The sequence below is a fragment of the Cuculus canorus genome, chromosome Z (genome assembly GCF_017976375.1).
Source record: "Cuculus canorus isolate bCucCan1 chromosome Z, bCucCan1.pri, whole genome shotgun sequence".
Classification (NCBI taxonomy): Eukaryota; Metazoa; Chordata; class Aves; order Cuculiformes; family Cuculidae; genus Cuculus; species Cuculus canorus.
Genome location: NC_071441.1, coordinates 23,925,450 through 23,944,212, shown reverse-complemented (window position 1 = coordinate 23,944,212; position 18,763 = coordinate 23,925,450). Strand labels below are relative to the sequence as shown.

The window sequence follows — 18,763 nt, the reverse complement described above, 5'->3', positions numbered from 1 at the left end:
GCCTGCAAGCAAGATGCCTCCTGTAGCCAAAGCAAGAGGACTTTGTCAATAGCCTCCCTTGATGAGACACCCTGTAGTACACAAACCACAAGGTTCCCTTTGTTGCCTTAGTCTTTAATTCTTATCCACTATCTTTTAACCTGCTTATTGCTATTCTTCAGAGATAATGTAGTAATTTAGCCACTAACCTGAAAGGAGTAAGATTTTTATCACAGAGCATTTATAATAAATATGTACAAGCTATATTTGGCACAGCTGTGACCATCAAGAGCAAAAGTTACCAATTAACCAACTGGAAAGACAAGAATTTAAAAAAAAAAAAAAGGAAAATACAATTAAAAACTCCAGTACAATATATGTGTAATAATAGATAAAAAGAACCTTAAATACTTTAATAAATACTGTATTTATTTGAACCTCCAAATGGTACATTTTTAAATGCTCCATATTATTTCATATTTTAAATGCATAACACAATACACAATTACGGAATAAACTCATAGCAAGGAAAAAAGTTTCATACATTTATGGAAAACTGAAGCTTACACTACTGTAATTTAGGAAAGATGCACAACAGACTGAAGTCATACTGAAGCACATAGAAGTTCAATGTATGTACAGTGTTGCTAAGGCAGTAGACAGGAGAAGTTCTGCAAAATCATGACCTACACTGATTCCTATCCTTAAAGCCACAGGTCCCATTCTAACTAATATTTCAGCGCTTTTTCTCCTGTTTAGGTTATTCAAAAGTGACTAAAGACTATTTTACTTATCAGTCATAAGTTTCTAAATTAATTTAGTTATCTTCAGTAATATCTATTAAAATGAAAACCCTTCAAACAGTTGAAATATGTCACTACAAACAAAGCTAATTTAGCTCTGAGTATTAAATAACTACATGTATCTCACCTAGTATGTGGAGAATGTGCTTTCTTACTTAGAGCAATTTTAAAAGGGCTCTTAAGTATGTCAGGAACAAAGCCTAAGCAGAATACAAGGGAAGAAACATTATCTCACGTTCTCCTTCTAGGGTGGTGTTGTTTCTGGCAGCAGCATCAGCTTCTATACGTGTTGAATCATGAGATAGTTCATTTATTTGGCTTTTTACCCCTTAGTCAGCATGAATTCATATAATCAGCTGTTCAGTGGCCACTCAGAAACTCCTAGTAAATATTCTTGGACAAATTACATTGTTGCAACTGATATCTCTGCATGATGAGCAAAGGGGAAGGGAAAATCAACAGAAGATATGACTGGATAATCTCTCCTTCCTAGACATAACAGATGGGTAGACTGCAACATACAGACTTGATGTCTTGCTGTCTGTACTTTAAATAAGAGAACATTCATTATCATTACTGTCAAAACTCAGTTTCACAAGCAACATATTTACATGTTAATTACACAAATATATTTATCTCCTTAGATGAACAACGAAAGAACCCATAACAAAATAAATGAGACTGTTCTTTACTACATTATTCTTTACACCAGCTCCCGTCTTTGATTACCAAACTTCTGACACCACTCAAAAAACTCAGAAAATTATCCCCCCTCTCATTTCAGTCCTGTGGCATCCTAGACAACTGATAAGGCAAGAAGGGCAGAACAACATCACCTCTGTATACAGCTCTCATTCAAAGCACCGGCCGATGGCACCATCTGGTGCCCTTCACAGCCCTGCCCCCCTCCCAACTCAGAGTCAATGATGCTCTAATGGAAGCTATTTCAATGGGCTGCATTACAATATTCATTAAAGTTGTGACAAGCATCAAAAAAAGCAGCTTCTGTCCTCCTTATCTGTTAATTCCTCTCATCTTGCCTGTTGCTAAGCCCTCCTTTCCTGGCTGCCACTTTCCCTTGGTTCTAGTTACATTTTCAGGCTTTGCTTCCAGATAGTAACTGCATCACACTATCAATTGCAGATTTCTGATCTATTTCAATTTTAGCTCCTGAAATTGATCTGAAACCACAGGCAGCAATCTCATGGAGATACACACTACAGGTCAGAAGGAGCCGTTTTTAAAAGCAAACTGCCACACACAAATTCTAGTAAACTTCTTACACAGGTGTTTCTCTTTCAGCTAAGAAGGGCATAGAAGTGCAAGAATAATCATGCACTGCTGGTTTATAAAAATCATAAGCACATATGCACCACACACATCAAAAATCACACCTATAGCCAAGCCAACACATAAACTCCACCCACTGCTGTAATACAAAATAAAAGCATTTCAGTGGTGTTTCTTATCAGGCAGCAGGTGCATTAATTTATTTAGATATATTTATTTTGAACAAACCAGAAGTAGGTAACCTCTGCAAATGTAGTTTTCACCACTGGCTACACAACTTGCCTCAATTCAATCAAGACCCTAATAAAGGCCATCAGAAATGTGAGGAAATGCACTGATGTGTGATGGGGCAGAGCACACCCTCAGCAAGTTTGCTGATGACACAGAATGGGGAGGATTGGCTGGTAACACTAGAGTCATGCTGCCTTTCAGCAGCTGGACTGGCTGGATAAATGTGCTGAAAGGAACATTGTGAAATTCAACTCAACAATAGGAAATGAAAAAGTCTGCGCCCAGGGAGAAACAACAAACACCATGCAGCCTTGTAGACTAAAGTCCATGCACCAATATACACTGGGGGGCTGGCCAGCTGGAATGCAACTTTGCAGAAAAGGACCTGGGAGTCCTGGTAGCCAGCAAAGCTCTACTGTAACAAAGACAGCAAATGAGATGCTGGGCTGCATTAGGTGAAGCATTGCCAGCAGGTAGAGGGAGGTGATCCTTCACCTCTACTCAGCACTGCTGAGGACTTCCATGTTCTGTTCTGGGCTCCATAGAACAAGACGGACATGGAGCTGCTGGAAGGAGTCTAATAAAATGCCATGAAGACAATTTAAAGGCTGAAGCGCCTCTCAAATAAGGAAAGGCTGAGAGAGCAGGGACTTTTCAGCCAAGAGAAGAAAAGGCTCAGGGTAAATCTCATGAACATATATAGATACCTGAAGGGAGGACACAAAGACAGAGCTAGACTCTTTTCATTGGTGCCCAGGGTTGTTATGGCTTTTATCCTTTTAAAAAAAACTGCCTGGACATGGTCCTGGGCAACTGGCTGTGGGTGATCATGCTTGAGCAGCGAGATGGACCAGATGACCTCCACCCTCAACCATTCTATAATTTTATTAAAAACTATGTATCAGTCAGCCTTCTATCCCCAGAAACTGCAGGATTTAGACATCTGAAAGCAGACCCTGGACCTTTGCCTGCGTTTTCGCTGTCAGTTTTATTATCTGTGAAGAAATTCTAATTCTTTTTCTCTCCTTCCATAACACACTTGGTCTGATTATGACTGTTTCCTTATTAATATGGAAAAGCATATTTTCTTCTCCTCCCAGTCTGAAGAAAGTAGTCATTTGAGGTTTACAGAGAAAAGGAAGATGCAATGTTTATACTTCGCTTGTGTTTATTTAGTATTTATTAGTGTTGGATTTCCTAAGTATAATATTTCAAATACTATGAGGGGTTCAAAAGCTTTGATTACTTTTCAAATAATTATTTTGACTTCTAGAAAACATGCTCATATTTCCTAAACTTCACTAACAGCTTCGCTCAGTACATGGTTTTAATTTATTTTTTTTCACTAATACAAAGCACTCAGTTTTGAGTGAACTTGTTCAATAAAGAATACATACAGCATAAGATATTTCTGACATCTTGTATTTATCATCAGTATTGTTCGATAGTTACTAACTGTTAGTGGATACTGCCACTAAAATACGTAGCTGTATTGCTTTTAGGATTATGTTTAGTCCTTATTACTCTAGAAATGTTTTATTTTTTTATTTGTCAGGAGGGCAAATCTTTCCAAACCACAGGCATATTGCAAACCAAAAAAACAACTTTAGGTCAGTCCATTAGGAAAAATAAGGCAACTGGTTGACAAAACTTTTCAGAAGAAGTTTCATCTAAAATTACAGGAACTTTTTAGGTGAAAGGTCAACTGCTTGTACAACTCAGAAGAGTTTTAATTAATAATTTATCAGAAGGTTACCATCTCTGAATCAGCTGCAACTTTAACCCTAAGAAACAAGAGCAAAGTATTTTCATATTTTAGGAAATATGAATTTAATGTGAATGATAAAAGTTTTCTTAACTGATCTATTTAAACATAATACAAACCTGTTCCAGGGTTTCTATTTGGTTATCTTTGGCTTGCAAAATCTCTAAAATCTGTCTGTCTCTGACTTCAGCTTTCTGCTTTTCTCTGGAAACAAACAAAACAACAGACAGTTTATTAGTCATAATTTGTAGTTAATCACTTGAATTTTTCATGTCCTCATAATGAATGTCATTTTAAAGCACAGAAAATTAAATTATCTGAAGCTGACAGGCCTTGCAGAATTAATCAGGGAGCATATGGCAAGTGACAGCAAATTACATCTGTAAACAGCTAACACAACTTTGTTCAAAAGAAACAGAAGCAAGAGGTCTTAAAATACATTTTTATCCAGCTGAAATTATCTGTCTCTTTCTTCCCAAATGCAGAAAGTATACTTGTCCACAGACTGAGCAAAATGGGTTTTTTTCCCTTCTTGGCAAATAAAGCCACTGACCTGCTTGGGTTTGTGAAGTTCTCTCAGCTACATGGCATTTCTATGTCTGAAATGACACTTTTGAACATAATGGACAACTATATTACTATCTTTCACATGGATAGAACCTACAACTTTTACTAGGGGAAAAAAGACAGATCAGAAGCCTGGGGAAGGGGGGGAAGCAGAGCTTCTATATGTGGGTAGTAAATGCAGGGCTGTAATCATCTCTGCACTACTTCGTAGAAAACCAGGCAATTAGTCATTAACACTTTGTTTAACAAACCATGGCTATGGTTTAACACCTCATGGCTATACTATTTCTAGACTAAGATTTAAATGCTGATACATTTACTGGCTTCTGGTTTAGGCACAAAGAAAATAAATGTTGTCACAGTAAGGATACACTGACATTACTTACTGCAAGACAGAGTTCCTATCACAGATGTGCCACAAAAGGTCTGAGAAATGTATTCCCTAAAAATGGCCAAATACTTAAAGCAACTTCAGGTGACAGGGAAACAGAAACTTTGAGATTATCCCTACTCTCACAAAACAGTTAAACATTTCACTGGATACAAGCCACCCATAGAAGCCAGAGAATCCTACATGCAAGCAAAATTCACTGTAGCAAAATCAAAAACATTTCAGAGGTGGAAGGGAATGGAGGAGAGGTAAAGTATTTTGTAACAGAGGCCAACAACGATTCTACATGTATGAGCAACTATTTTTCTCCACTGTTATGTATTACTGCAAATTCTACTGTTACTGGTGATTTTTAAAGGCCAAACAATACTGTTGTCACAGGTCATGCAATATCATGGGGTTTCAAATAAAAGTTTTATGATTGCTAAAATACCTAGATCTTAATTGAATAAAGAATTAAATAAAAATTGTATGGAATTTAAAGCAAAAGTTTTGGAAATCAAAGTCTCAAGATTTCAAAAGTGTAAGCAGCACTCTCCTACTGAAAATACAGCAGCAATGGAAGAAAACTAAGAAAAACCTAACTGAAAAGAATTGTATTTAAATTACATTTAGCCTGGAGAAACATAAAGACGTAGGTTTTTAAGCAGTCACATGGCATGAAAAAAAAATCTATTTCTATAAAGAAATTAATTTAGAAGCTCTAATGAGCAAAGTGAAGCCTTGGATATTCAACAAGTATTCTGAAAGACAATTCATGTCTGAGACATATTTAGCATTTTAACTGAAAAATGGATATTAGCTCCTGACCTCAAATCACCTGCACTCAGAAGCATTGAGGATTTGTCACAATAGCCTGCTAGGAAGACACAAGCAGTGAAATACCATAGTACAACAAGTTTTTCAGTTTCTCTGTGAACTTCTACTAAAACTGGACTAAGTAGACTGCAATTATGGAGCTCCATGCAAATATGAAGTTATCTGATACATTCCAAAGGTCACTTTGTTATGTCCATTGAAAAAATCCTAAAGAACAAATAGGGAGCACAAGAAATAAGACAACAAACAGGTTTCATAATACATGACAGTTAAGGAAACTGACTCATCTTGCCTATAATGCATAACTAGTCTACAGAAATCACATTTTCAGTCAGGTTTTAAAAAATGGTAAGAGATTTTCTAAGATAAAACTTTGTACTAAAAGATACTGGACAGCTTGAAAATTAGGAGCTAGTAAGGAAAAGAGAAGAGAAAATCTGTGAAGAGATTATTTCTATAGTACTTAACACAGAACTTCATTCATGTTCCTGAAACAGGTATACTGTTCATGACAGATACTGTGCATAGGTTTTGGGTTGTTTGGCTTTTTTGGTTTCTCATTTGTGTTTTTTTTCTGTTCAATTATTATTTTAAAGAGAGAATAGGAAGAAAGTGAATAAAACAGCCAAGAACCAAGCAAAAGAACAAACTCCTCTGGAGAACTGAAAAAATAAATAGCATGCACAGCTAATTCTGGTGTGTTATTAGTAGTCAAGAATTTATGGAGCTCTGTGACTTTAGACCAAGGCTGCATGAAAAAGGTATGATGAATAAAGTTTGGCACTGGAAAAAAAAACCCAGACCTTTCTTAATGCAAAAAATGTGCTTGTAACACGCACACACTAGCCAATGGTACAGAAAGCGTTTCTAGCTAAATGCAGTTATCTTCCTTGTTTATCTGATTCTCGGTCTAACAATCCTTCGAACAAAGCTGTAAAGAAACTAAATTTATAAATACAGACCTATCATCATCATAATGAGTGAGAAAAGTCTAAAGTAAATTCAAGCTTTTTTTTGACTTTCTGAGGTTTTCATTCAGGTTCTCAAGATAGCACCATCTGTAGTAATGCCTTCCAATAACGGTTTCACCAGATACTACATATAGCTAAAGAAAAAAATCCCAATTATCATAATTTAAGCACGGAATAGACGGCAGAAAGTTAAAGCGTAAATTGAAACCTCATATAGAACTTTATCAGGACCTTCACCTGGTAGCATAGGACGACTTCCAACACTCGCTATAGGACAGTTCCCCACAGATATGCAAGATAGTATGACTGACTGGAACTTACATAGCATATTTGGACCTGCTCTTGTGCCTTAAAATGAGACTTGATAAGAACTTCAGCAATTCCCTTCTTTTGCATAGAAGGGTAACAGACATTAAGAAAAAATCTTTGACCAACTTCGAGCCATTATGCACTTACAATATATTAAAAAGAGTCTACTGGAACATGGAGGAAAAAAATTCAGGCACTGTCAAGAAGCTGATGATGATCAATGACTGAGACAAACTCCTGTTTAGCTAATTAGAACCACTGATGAGCAATAATGATGTGAGCTAAGAATATTTGCAGACTTCTTTAGGATGAAAAATGGAGTGAAGAGAGGTTGTCAATTTGTACAAGTTTTAAGCTCCAATCAGTTTTCCCATGAGTGGTACCTATTTTAAATGTTTAACACAGATGTATTCAGCTACAAAGATTATTAAGATTCAGCTTCTCACAAAAATGAAGAAACTGAGAAAACAGTCTTAAGCTTAACATTTTTCCTATGTTATGGGTTTTTTTCCTGTGTTATGCTATACCTTACATAACAGGGCAGGATAATGTTTTTGAGGTTTGGCACATTTTTAATGGCTTGTCAAAAATGAAACACTGGACTATGAGAAAACATATGAATGAAGGACAAACAGGCTATCCACTACAAAACCCTTAAAATTTTAAGAAACAGAAGTTTGTTGAAGTTTATAAAACACAATGGTTCCCAAAATCTTCAGCAAAAGCAGTGGGAAAAGAGGCATCTTGTACCCTACCACAGGTCTTAATCAGTCAAGCAATTAATCATTCGTCAAGAAAAGGTAATTCAGAATTGTATATAATCATGTCACTTTTAGAGTTACTTTCATTTAATTGATGTAACTAATAAATTGAATTTGCTGTCTACAGGTTCCATGGAATATGTCCTTTCAGTTTTACAAAGAACAGCATTTAAAAAAAAAAAAAACCAAACCAAAAACCATCACTTCTACATATTTAGCCTTAAATAGCTTGGAAAGTTAAGGTTACGCTGCAAACTTTGGACTGTGTGGTAAAAGAACAAAGAATATATTTTAGCAGTATAGCTATAAATGTAAAAATAAACTGTTTATAGAAATTTTGTTACTTTTGAAAGATACTTCCCCTAAGCCAAAGGGCTGCAGGACTACAAAGACTACTAAATACCAACTCGTGTGACAGAGCACTTGATTATTATGATCTCTCCTTGTCTTCCAACTTCCAACTATGTTACTGACAGATTTACACAACTGCATATATTCAATGCTGGTATTAAATATATAATTAATTGCCCATGTACAAAGTGAAGTTGTAGAGCACAGACTGTGCAGCTGCACAGTCAGTGGTTAGCAGAAACAGAGCCTATGCCTTTATCTTCCACCTAGAAACCTTACTGCGTTTCAGTGTAGCTACTAAGAAGAAATAAAAATGAGCTAAATACTTTTAATAGTTTATTTTCACTTCATATTCTAGAAGATCCTCATACTTCATAATGAATTATAACTGATGCATATTATAATTTTTTTCTTTTAATATTTACAGATAGTACTTTTAAAAGATGTAGACAGTATGGAGCAAAACAGAATTTAAGTTGATAACACACATTTTGCACTTTTCTAAGACAGCAGTTACTTGGTATAGCAAAATTGCATCTATTATTTTTGTTGAACAAAAATAATTTAAGATCTAATTAAAGAAAAATCATAAAATGAAATTATTTCCTTCATAAATTATTTATAGAACCAGTTCTATGTTCCCATGGAAAAGCACCATGACAGAAATGTAATTTTTCTTGCATCTCCGACTTGACTGATTTAATTCATTAGATGATTAATTAAGGCCTCTTATTTTAAGCAATGTACATAAAATACTAAACATATTTTTACACTAGAGTGGTAAAGAAAATAGTGACATTTTTCTCCTAATAATTTTGCAAACATTTTTCATCTAAAATACATAAGTCTCTTAGAGTGTTCAAAATATCAGCATTTCAGAACAGACTGCTTTAACATCTGCACATCACCAGGGTTTCCCCCAAGGATTTTTAAATGATGCCTGCCTGTGCTAAATAAAGTGCTAACTTGCACCTTGCATTTCAAACTGTGTCCTGAGCAGCCATCCAGTTGGTACAACACCAGCTGAATTCCCAGAGGCTACTGTTCAATCAGGCTTGACTGCAATTATCATGTCAATATTTTGTGCTCCGATATGCAGATATGCACACATGCAAGCTGCATAATACCTTCTTCTCCATGGAATGTTGACTTATGTTCAATGTTCTGAGAATTTTTAATGAAACAGGATATTAAACTTTCATCAACTGTAGAAAATCACAATTATTTGACCTTAGACAGAAAGGTTGTGCTCTTATGCTCTATTATTTTGTCCATCTTATTGAGTGCTAATAACTAGAGTGTCCACAAAACGGTAATGCCTTTAAAAATATGTTAGATCTTGTTTACTTCCTCATTCACTTATCATTGTTTCCTGTTAATTTGCACAAGAATAAAATGGAAGTGGTTTAAGAAAGCTTCTGCTAGCTATTTATCACCCCTTCAAAAGATGCAAGATACACTTTTTAAAATTATTTTTCAATTAACATCAGCAATCCATATTGCTCATTCATACAGCACGTTCATTTATCCTTTTACATAGGAAGCATTTGTCATTTTTAGTACTTCTGTACATTGTCAGTCAGTGAGGAATCTATGTCAACCTGTTCAATGTTTCTTCCACATTTTGCTATTCACAGGATGCAGCAAACCACATTGTTACGTTCCTGTGATTACCCTTCCAAAAATTCTTCAGCTATTTCTGATCACTTGCTCTTTAGCCATGCTTTTGCCCATTTGTACACTTTCAGACAGATGTTGTTCTTCCTAGGGAGTTACAACAAAACTATCAGTTAATCACTGGCACTAACATTCACATTGCCACTGTATCTCAGAGTGGCCTGGAATGATAGATCTATTCTTGCTCTTTCTTAAGACTTGCAACATACAGCACAGTTAGAATTTAGGCGTGGAAAAACATTACGTAAGGCAAACTTGCCAAATATAAGTATCTGCAAGGGTATCACCTAGTATAATACAATCCCCCTTAACAGCTACCAAGTCTTGTATTATTGCCACAATTTAATCATTAATGTATCCAGCTTAACTCCCCTCCAGAAGAAAGGAAAGGAGTCAGCTAGAAGTACTAGAGGAAAATTAGAGTCAGGTGATCTGTCAAAATTTCATGTATTTATAAGTGAAGTCTTAAATGAGAGCTCTCAGTTTACAAAAATGTTTCAAAACCTTTGATACTCTCATCTGAACCCCAATTCTGATTTTACACATGTATTTACCTGTAAAAGGTACTTACTAGCACTTTTTTTTCAACTCATCATTAAAAAAAAATGTTTGAATGTTTCAGAAGCCAGTGAACTAGAAATAGCATGCTCTTTACATAATACAGAGATCAATAGTATTTAAAGTAGCTGGAAAGTATACTAACATGAGTAGTACTTTTACAATGGCTTGTTTGAAAATACCTGGAGGCTTTTACATATCCCAAAGGCATTTCTCATTTGCACAGTAAAGATAATTTTTTGTTTATATCTGAATATTAAAAGGGGAATATAGTTATAGTTATCCAGCAAGAACTGCAAAGACTGCTGAAAAGTAAAATATCATTGGTATATTACAGGAATCAACAGTATAGTCATAAAAAGGTGTTAAAAAACGAGCTACATTTTTACAATTTTAGGGCAAGTGAACTTCTATTTTGGGACCATGAAAGCACTTCAAAACAGCAGACAAATAATGGAAACTTCAATGGAATCAGTTCAATGGAATCAATTCTCCCTTTGACCCTCAAATTATACCTTTTACATTTTCCTGATTTATTTGAGGAAAAGATACTATAAGGAACTGCCTAATGCTACAAATATAAATTAATGCTACAAAAATATCCATGTTAGCACTGCCTTCTCCGAATATATATTGTTACATGTTTTCCTTCATCACACATACATAGTGTACAAGACTGTAACTGAATATTTTGTCCTTTCACACTTGCACATTTTTATTCCTGTCATTTTAACCTCCTGAAGAAAGTCTGGCTCTTGCTTTCATCACTTTAAAGACAAATCCACAGGACAATATTGTTTGCTTAATTGTATGTATGATCTACAACACATATGACTACGCTTTCTTAGATTCTGTCAGCTTCCATTAGGTAGTTGGGTTCTGATCTCACGTAGTCTATAACAAAGTCTTGGTGGACACTGTGAATTTCTCAGCCATGGAACTTTTTTGCGCACAGAATACACCAAAAAATGAGACTATGCAAGCACTGTCAGTATCCACGTCACACCGCCCCAAGCAGGAACTTGTATAAGAAGTGAGATAAACTGACACTGTAGCAATAAAAAAAAAAAAGTACTAGTATAAGGCAGTGATTAAGATAAAAACTTTTATGAAAGTACAAGAGCATGAACAGGAAGACCCATGAAATTGAAGTTACTTCGGCAAAGACTATGGAAAGTTATAGCTGGAAAAGTTAGGAGAGACTACATGGGGCTGTAATTTGTGCAGAAGTCTCAGGCAAAGCTGGGCTAGAAATTATATCCAAAGCAGCAATTAGACTGTTCTAAGGAAAACGAGATGAAGTTGCATACATTAAAGAGAAAAATACACATTATTGTCTTTGGTTTGACACATGGAGCAAAGTTCAGCGTTCAAAGTAGTGATTAATAAAAATCCTACATAATAAATGAGTTTTATCCAAGCCTATTGCAGGATTCTCTTGGGTAAAGATAACACCTAGAAAGATGCTGCAGAAGCAATTTCTTCTTTCTTAACTCTGTAACTCTGAGAAGCATGGGAAAGGTATGTTATAGATGTATAGCCTTGAGTTTACGAGAGATCTTCTAAACCATTAGCGTTATTCGGAAAGAAGAGAGGACATAAAAAATGAGACAACACTTCAATAGAAGCACATTGTCATGATTTCACATAAAACTACCAATCATCCGCCTCTACACAAGTGCAAAGCACACACACAGAATACATCTTTACCTTCATATCTAATAGACTATTCTTTCACAACAGATTTCTGTAGCAATTCTTCTTATAAGTTGAACACCACATTAAAAGTGTCTCACAAATATTTCCTGCTTTTGTAAAATAATTCAGCTTGTGATCATCCTTCTGGCCATCAAAGTGGTATCTAAAAGCCCCACGTTCATTGCATCAGTCAGGAAAATGCACATATAATTATCAATTTCTGTTCTAAATAAAATATGAAATTATTTAAAACAAAGGATAATTAACAAGCATAAAATATTCACAGCCATGAAGAAGAATAAACAAGGAATATACTTACATGAGATATAGTTTTTATGATTCAAGAACTCCAAGTACTGAACATAGTTTAAATGAATGCTGACATCTCTATACTTCGATCTGTCCTAATAACCTGATTATTTTTTTACTCAACATATTAAAAAAAGTTTATATAAGCCTGAACATCTCTTTTTTCTACCTTATTAAGCATCACATGAATGAGCTAAAATTTTCCATGTCATTCAGCTATCTGTAAAATGTGATTAAGACAAAAGTTTTATTTTCAATACACTTGTGCTTTATATACATGTAATAGATATTTACATAAATTAAACACTATATTTACATATTTTATGCAGTGTTTGCATTTTTTAGTGTCTGAAAAAGGAACACTGATAGTACCACTACTGTCCTTATGAAAATATGTCCAAGTTTCATCATGAAACAAGTCAGCAAGAACATACATTTCAATCAAATAAGGAATGTTATAAAGGTGTTCCTACGTCTCTCAGACATTAAAATTACGTCCCAAATTAAAACACAAAAGTAACATTAAAAGTAGTAAACTGTCCTAAGAATCAAGCTACTTGCCTTTGCAGGTTAAGTGTCCCAGTACAGAGCCAGAACTTAACTGACACCATTGCTGGTGACCACATGTCAACTCACAGGTAACAGCTGTCTAAAACAAGCTGCACATGCTTAACCATCATTTTTTAACGTTGGATAAGAAATCTTTACAACATTAGTTCTAGTTACATGATCACATTGCATTTTTGATGGAAGTTTTACTGCTTTATGCAATGCAGAAGATGGGACAACACTACTAGGAACACACACTCAGCTAAAGAGCTTTATGCTGTAGTTTCAGAAGTGAAAGAACATTTACTGATCAAGTCCAGAAAGAAAAGATGTGAATAAACAAAACATGGTTGTGGAGATCAAAGCACTGAACGGGAACTCAAAGGAGCCAGTACTCCTCCTGGCTCTATGAGGAGTTTTCAAAGTAATGTTGGCAAGCCACTTAAAGAAGCTAAAATCCACTTTTTCATTTTAAAAACAGGAACTCATGGCACCCTGAGAGATCGAACAGACAAGTCTTCTGACCATAAGAGAATTAAAATTATTTGAATTCTGAAAGTCACATTACTAACTCATTCATATTCTCCTTATCTTTGGCCTATCAAAATTCTGTATTCGTAAATATTACCATTTTAAAACAATCGATCATATTCTATCATGATTAACTAATATAGCAATCAGATGACAAAAGGTAAGTACCATAAGGAAATCATCATCATTAATATTCTCAGACGAATAACAGGTAAACTGCATAGCCATTTCTTCCATTACCATTTCCTAGCCTTTCACTTCTTTAAGGAAGCAAATAAACATAATTTAAATATTTAACTGATATGCAACCACTTACGACACCAGCAAATGTCATGTTCCTTCTCTGGCACCCTCAATAGAAAAAGCAGAATATGCAGTACATTTCAAATTTAAAAATTAAATTCAATTTTAGCACAGTAACCTCAGTGAAAACATATTTTTTCTTCAACTGATACAAAAAAAACCTTGCAACATATTCTAGGTATCCTTGGCAAAATTTCACAGTGGAATTTCTGGAACACACTTCAATAATCCTACATAGGTCACAATTAAGATCACCAGTGTTTTTTTGTCTGGTTTTAGTATCATGTTAAATTTTTAAACTCACCTTTCCACAACCAAGCCGACAGCTTGAGTAAGATCTGGACTTGATGCTTGGAGACGTTTCCACAGAGACCACACAAATTCTTTATCATCCTTCAAAAAAGGAAATAAAAAAAAAAAAAAGACAAAAATTCATTAAATTTATGCTACACATCTTACAGAAGAAAAGTTCAAAACAATTACAGCCCCATCATTCTAGCAAGAATTCTCTAAATGTTACTCACTGTCCTACAAATAAAAGGCATGACAAAGAGTTCTCTTGAATAAACGAAGTTTTAACCATACAGAATTTCGAAGGAAGACAAAGACCTATAATTGATAATAAAAGAGTATGCACCATAACATAAGGCAGCAGCAATCGATATTGTTCAAACAAGGTTACCTTTTGCCATATTAATTGCTGGTACTTCTAGCAGCAGGACACAATTTCTATTAATAAACATTGAGTGTGGAATACATGTTTCAACATAAATTTTACCATATGCAGCTTTTCATTGACAGTAGATCAGTCTACTAGCATATGCTCAGCTGACCTGCATTATAGAAAAGTTTTTTAAAAAGTTCTCAAGCAAGAGCAAGAAAACAATGCTCTTTATAAATACACTTAAGAAAGCTTGTGAAAACTGTGTCAGCTAAAAGCTTTTCCAGATTTGTATTTTCTGCTACACACAAGTTGTTATTTTGTACTGCCATGTTTTTATTGCAATACAGTTTTATTGCTGGAAGCAATATTGATGTAGTTATGCTACTAAAACTAAAACCATAATATATTAATTATATAAAAAATAATGTAAAAAATTCTATAAAAATGTTAGGAGGAGGAGGAGGAAATAAATCAACAAAATATGAAGAGAAGGAGAAAAATAAGAAAGCATTATGTAAGTAAATCATGGATTGGACTAAGACCAAATCTCCAAAAAAAAAAGCATAACAAAATTATAAATTAATAAGTCAAAATTATTATATTGGCAATTAGGTATATTCAACAAGTAAAATCACATGACTGCAGCTTAGTCTACATTCTATTCGGTTTTGCATGTTAAAGAGAAATACAATTTAAATGAGGACAATACATGACCTAAAAGAAAAAACACTATTACAGCAATCCATTTCCCCCTCTTCCTTCTTCTCTCAAGCTTCTGGAACCAACAAACTACCAGCACATTGCAGGCATCATTAGTTAACCAGAACCTCACAAAAAGCAGCTAAAATAACAATGCAGTATCTCAGCTCTGCACAACTCTAGGATAATTCTCATTATAATACCATAGAATAGTTAGGGTCGAAAGGGATCTTAGTGATCATCTAGTTCCAACCTCTCCGCCATGGCCAGGGACACTTCCCACTAGATTAGGCTGCCCAAGGCCCCATCCAACCTGGTCTTGAACACTTTCAGGGATGGGACAGCCACAACTTCCCTGGGCAACTTGTGCCAGTGCCTCATCACCCTCATTGGGAAGTATTTCTTTCTAAAGTCTAATCTTCCCTCCTCCAATTTAAAGCCATTCCCCCTCATCCTCATCAGAAGCCGTTGTAAAAAGTCCTTCCCCAGCTTTCTTGCAGCCCCCTTCAGATACTGGAAGGTCACTATAAGATCTCTCCAGGAGCCTTCTCCAGACTGAAAACCCCTAACTCTCTCAGCCTGTCTTCATAGCAGAGGTGCTTCAAACCTCTGATGATTTTTGCAGCCTTACTCTGGACTACTTCCAACAGTTCCGTATCCTCCTTCCGTTGAAGGATTGAGGATTCCAGAACTGGACACAATACTCCCAGTGGGGTCTCATCAGAGCAGAGGGGTAGAATCACCTCCCTCAACCTGCTGGTCATGCTTCTTTTGATGTGGCCATGTCCCTTCCCTGCTCTCAATCACATCATCCCCCATCGTTTATTGAAACTAAAGATTGCCCCAACTCAGGCGTAGAACCTTGCAGTTGGCCTGGTTGAACCTCACGAGGTTTGCACAGGTCCACTCCTGCTTTTCCAGATCCCTCTCGATGACATCCCATCCTTCCGGTGTGGCAACTACACCACTCAGCTTGGTGTCATCTGCAAACTTGCTGAGGGTGCACTCAATCTTGCTGACTGTATCATTGATATGAATAGGTCCAGTCCTGTTCAATGTCTTTATCAATGATCTGGGTGAGTGCACTGAGTGCACCCTTAGCAAGTTTGCAGATGGCACTAAACTGGGAGGAAGTGTCGATCTGCTGGAGGGTAGGGAGGCTCTGCAAAGGGATCTGAACAGTCTGGACCGCTGGGCCGAGACCAATGGCATGAAGTTTAACAAGACCAAATGCTGGGTCCTGCACTTGGGGCACAACAACCCTGTGCAGTGCTACAGAGTAGGAGAAGAGTGGCTAGAAAGCTGCCTGGAGGAAAAGGACCTGGGTGTGTTGATTGACAGCCGACTGAACGTGAGCCAGCAGTGTGCTCACACGGCCAAGAAGGCCAATGGCATCTCTTGGCTTGTATCAGAAACGGTGTGATCAGCAGGTACAGGGAGGTTATTCTCCCCCTGTACTCAGCACTGGTGAGATCGCACTTCAAATACTGTGTTCAGTTCTGGGCCCCTCGCTGCAAGAAGGATGTTGAGGCTCTGGAGTGTGTCCAGAGAAGAGCAACGAAGCTGGTGAAGGGGCTGGAGAGCAAGCCTTACAAGGAGTGGCTGAGGGGGCTGGGGTTGTTTACCCTTTAGTAGAGGAGGCTGAGAGGAGATCTTATTGCTCTCTACAAGTGCCTGAAAGGAGGTTGTAGGGAGGAGGGTGTCAGCCTCCTCTCCCAAGTGACAGGACAATAGGGAATGGCCTCAAGCTGCGCCCGGGGAGGTTCAGACTGGATATCAGAAAAAAATTTTTCACAGAAAGGGTCATCGAGCACTGGCAGATGCTGCCCAGGGAGGTGGTTGAGTCACCATCCCTGGAAGTATTTAAAGGACAAGTAGATGAAGTGCTCAGGGACCTGATTTAGTGGCAGATAGGAATGGTTGGACTCAATGATCCAAGAACATCTTTTCCAACCTGGTGATTCTACGATGAAGATATTAAGCAGCACTGGTCCCACTATGGACCTCTGAGGGACACCACTTGTCACAGATCTCCATGTGGACATCAAGCCATTGACCACTACTCTCTGCGACCATCCAACCAATTCCTTATCCACCAAACAGTCCACCCATCAAATCCGTCTCTCTCCAATTTAGAGAGACGGATTTGATGGGGAACCACATCAAGGACTTTACGGAAGTCCAGAGAGATTACATCCATCGTTCTCTCCATGTCCACTGCTGTGGTTACCCGATCATGGAAAGCCACTAGGTTAGTCAGGCAGGACTTGTCCTTGGTGAAGCCAAGCTAGCTGTATCTAAACACCTCCCTGTCTAGGTAGTAACAGAAGACCCGAGTTCCTCATAGGTTTCCCACTTCCGTCTCTTCTTTCCCGGGTTTCTCTTTTTTGATGAATAAGAACAGATCACGCCTTTAGTCACAGTACTGTGAGACTATGAATTGGAACAACTGAAAGCAATGGTTATCTATGACATATGTACTTCAACAGAAGTACAAGTTTGACAGGCCTCACAAGAGCCAATGAAGTACTATAGGATTAGAGCAGGTCTCTGAAGAGCAGAACTACTTTTTCTATTTTTGCTGGTTTTCCTTTTCATTTGCTCCCTATCAGTATTGCCTCCTCGGAAGCAGAGGGGAACTTTACAAGCAATATCCATTCCACTGCATGACAAACACTTCTTAATGTCTGTTGTCTTGTTCTGAAGAAAGAACTATTTTTAATATGAAATAAAAAGATCTCTCTCAAGCAAGCAGGTTTCATCAAGGTACATCAGAGTACTGAGTCTAAATTATTTTATCAAGATTAATGCTGCAACAGCTAAATACATAGGATCACACAGAATCACAGAATCATTCAGGCTGAATGAGACGAACTTTAACAATGACTACAGACGAAACTGTATTGCTGTACCTATTTTCTCAACGATTTATGAGGAAAGCCTCAAAGATTTTTTTAAAGTTCTGATATCTTCCCTTCAAATTTAGAAATGCACATATTTTGAATTTTTAAATTGCAAAAAAAAATAAGGCAAGGCTGAACTTACGAGAAAACAAGAAAATGCTGAGCAAGTGAGAAGTGAGGGGCTTTAAGATTGCTGGTTTAATATCTTTTTAACTATGGTTATTTCTCATTTACATTTTTTAAATCCTTAAATGCCATCAACTTCTTCAACCAAGCAAAAAAGTCAACTTTATGAAGATTAGATGCCTCAGTTGTTAACCTAGAAAAATTCAGCCACGTACTATAACAATGCACACTACTAACAAATCCGACTGGCTTTCTGATTGTGTTAGAAATAAATAAAACAGAGGCTCTGGCCAGGAAGATCTTATAATTCAGCACTACACAATTCAAGTTTACACAAGCTGGACTACAGCAGAAAGAGTCTGTCTCTCCTAAAAGCAGAGAAATTTAATCTATCTGCCCTCGTAGGATGTACACAACTTTTAAAGTATTGATAGGGAGACTTCTTTTCTTGTATTTCCAAGCATAACAAAACAATTAATTAAAAAACTGGTGTCAAAATAAATTGGACA

At 36.5% G+C, this 18,763-nt stretch overlaps 1 protein-coding gene across 5 annotated transcripts in view; it reads right to left on the bottom strand.

Moving 5' to 3' along the window:
• The window catches only part of CNTLN (centlein), a 199,272-nt gene that overhangs the window by 160,877 nt on the left and 19,632 nt on the right, over positions 1 to 18,763 (bottom strand). For all 5 annotated transcript variants that reach the window (XM_054053478.1, XM_054053477.1, XM_054053476.1 and 2 more), the window contains 2 exons: positions 14,167 to 14,255; positions 4,188 to 4,272 (listed from right to left, as the gene is read on the bottom strand). In XM_054053478.1, the coding sequence (XP_053909453.1) occupies positions 4,188 to 4,272; positions 14,167 to 14,255 (174 nt within the window). The remainder of the gene's footprint in view (positions 1 to 4,187; positions 4,273 to 14,166; positions 14,256 to 18,763) is intronic.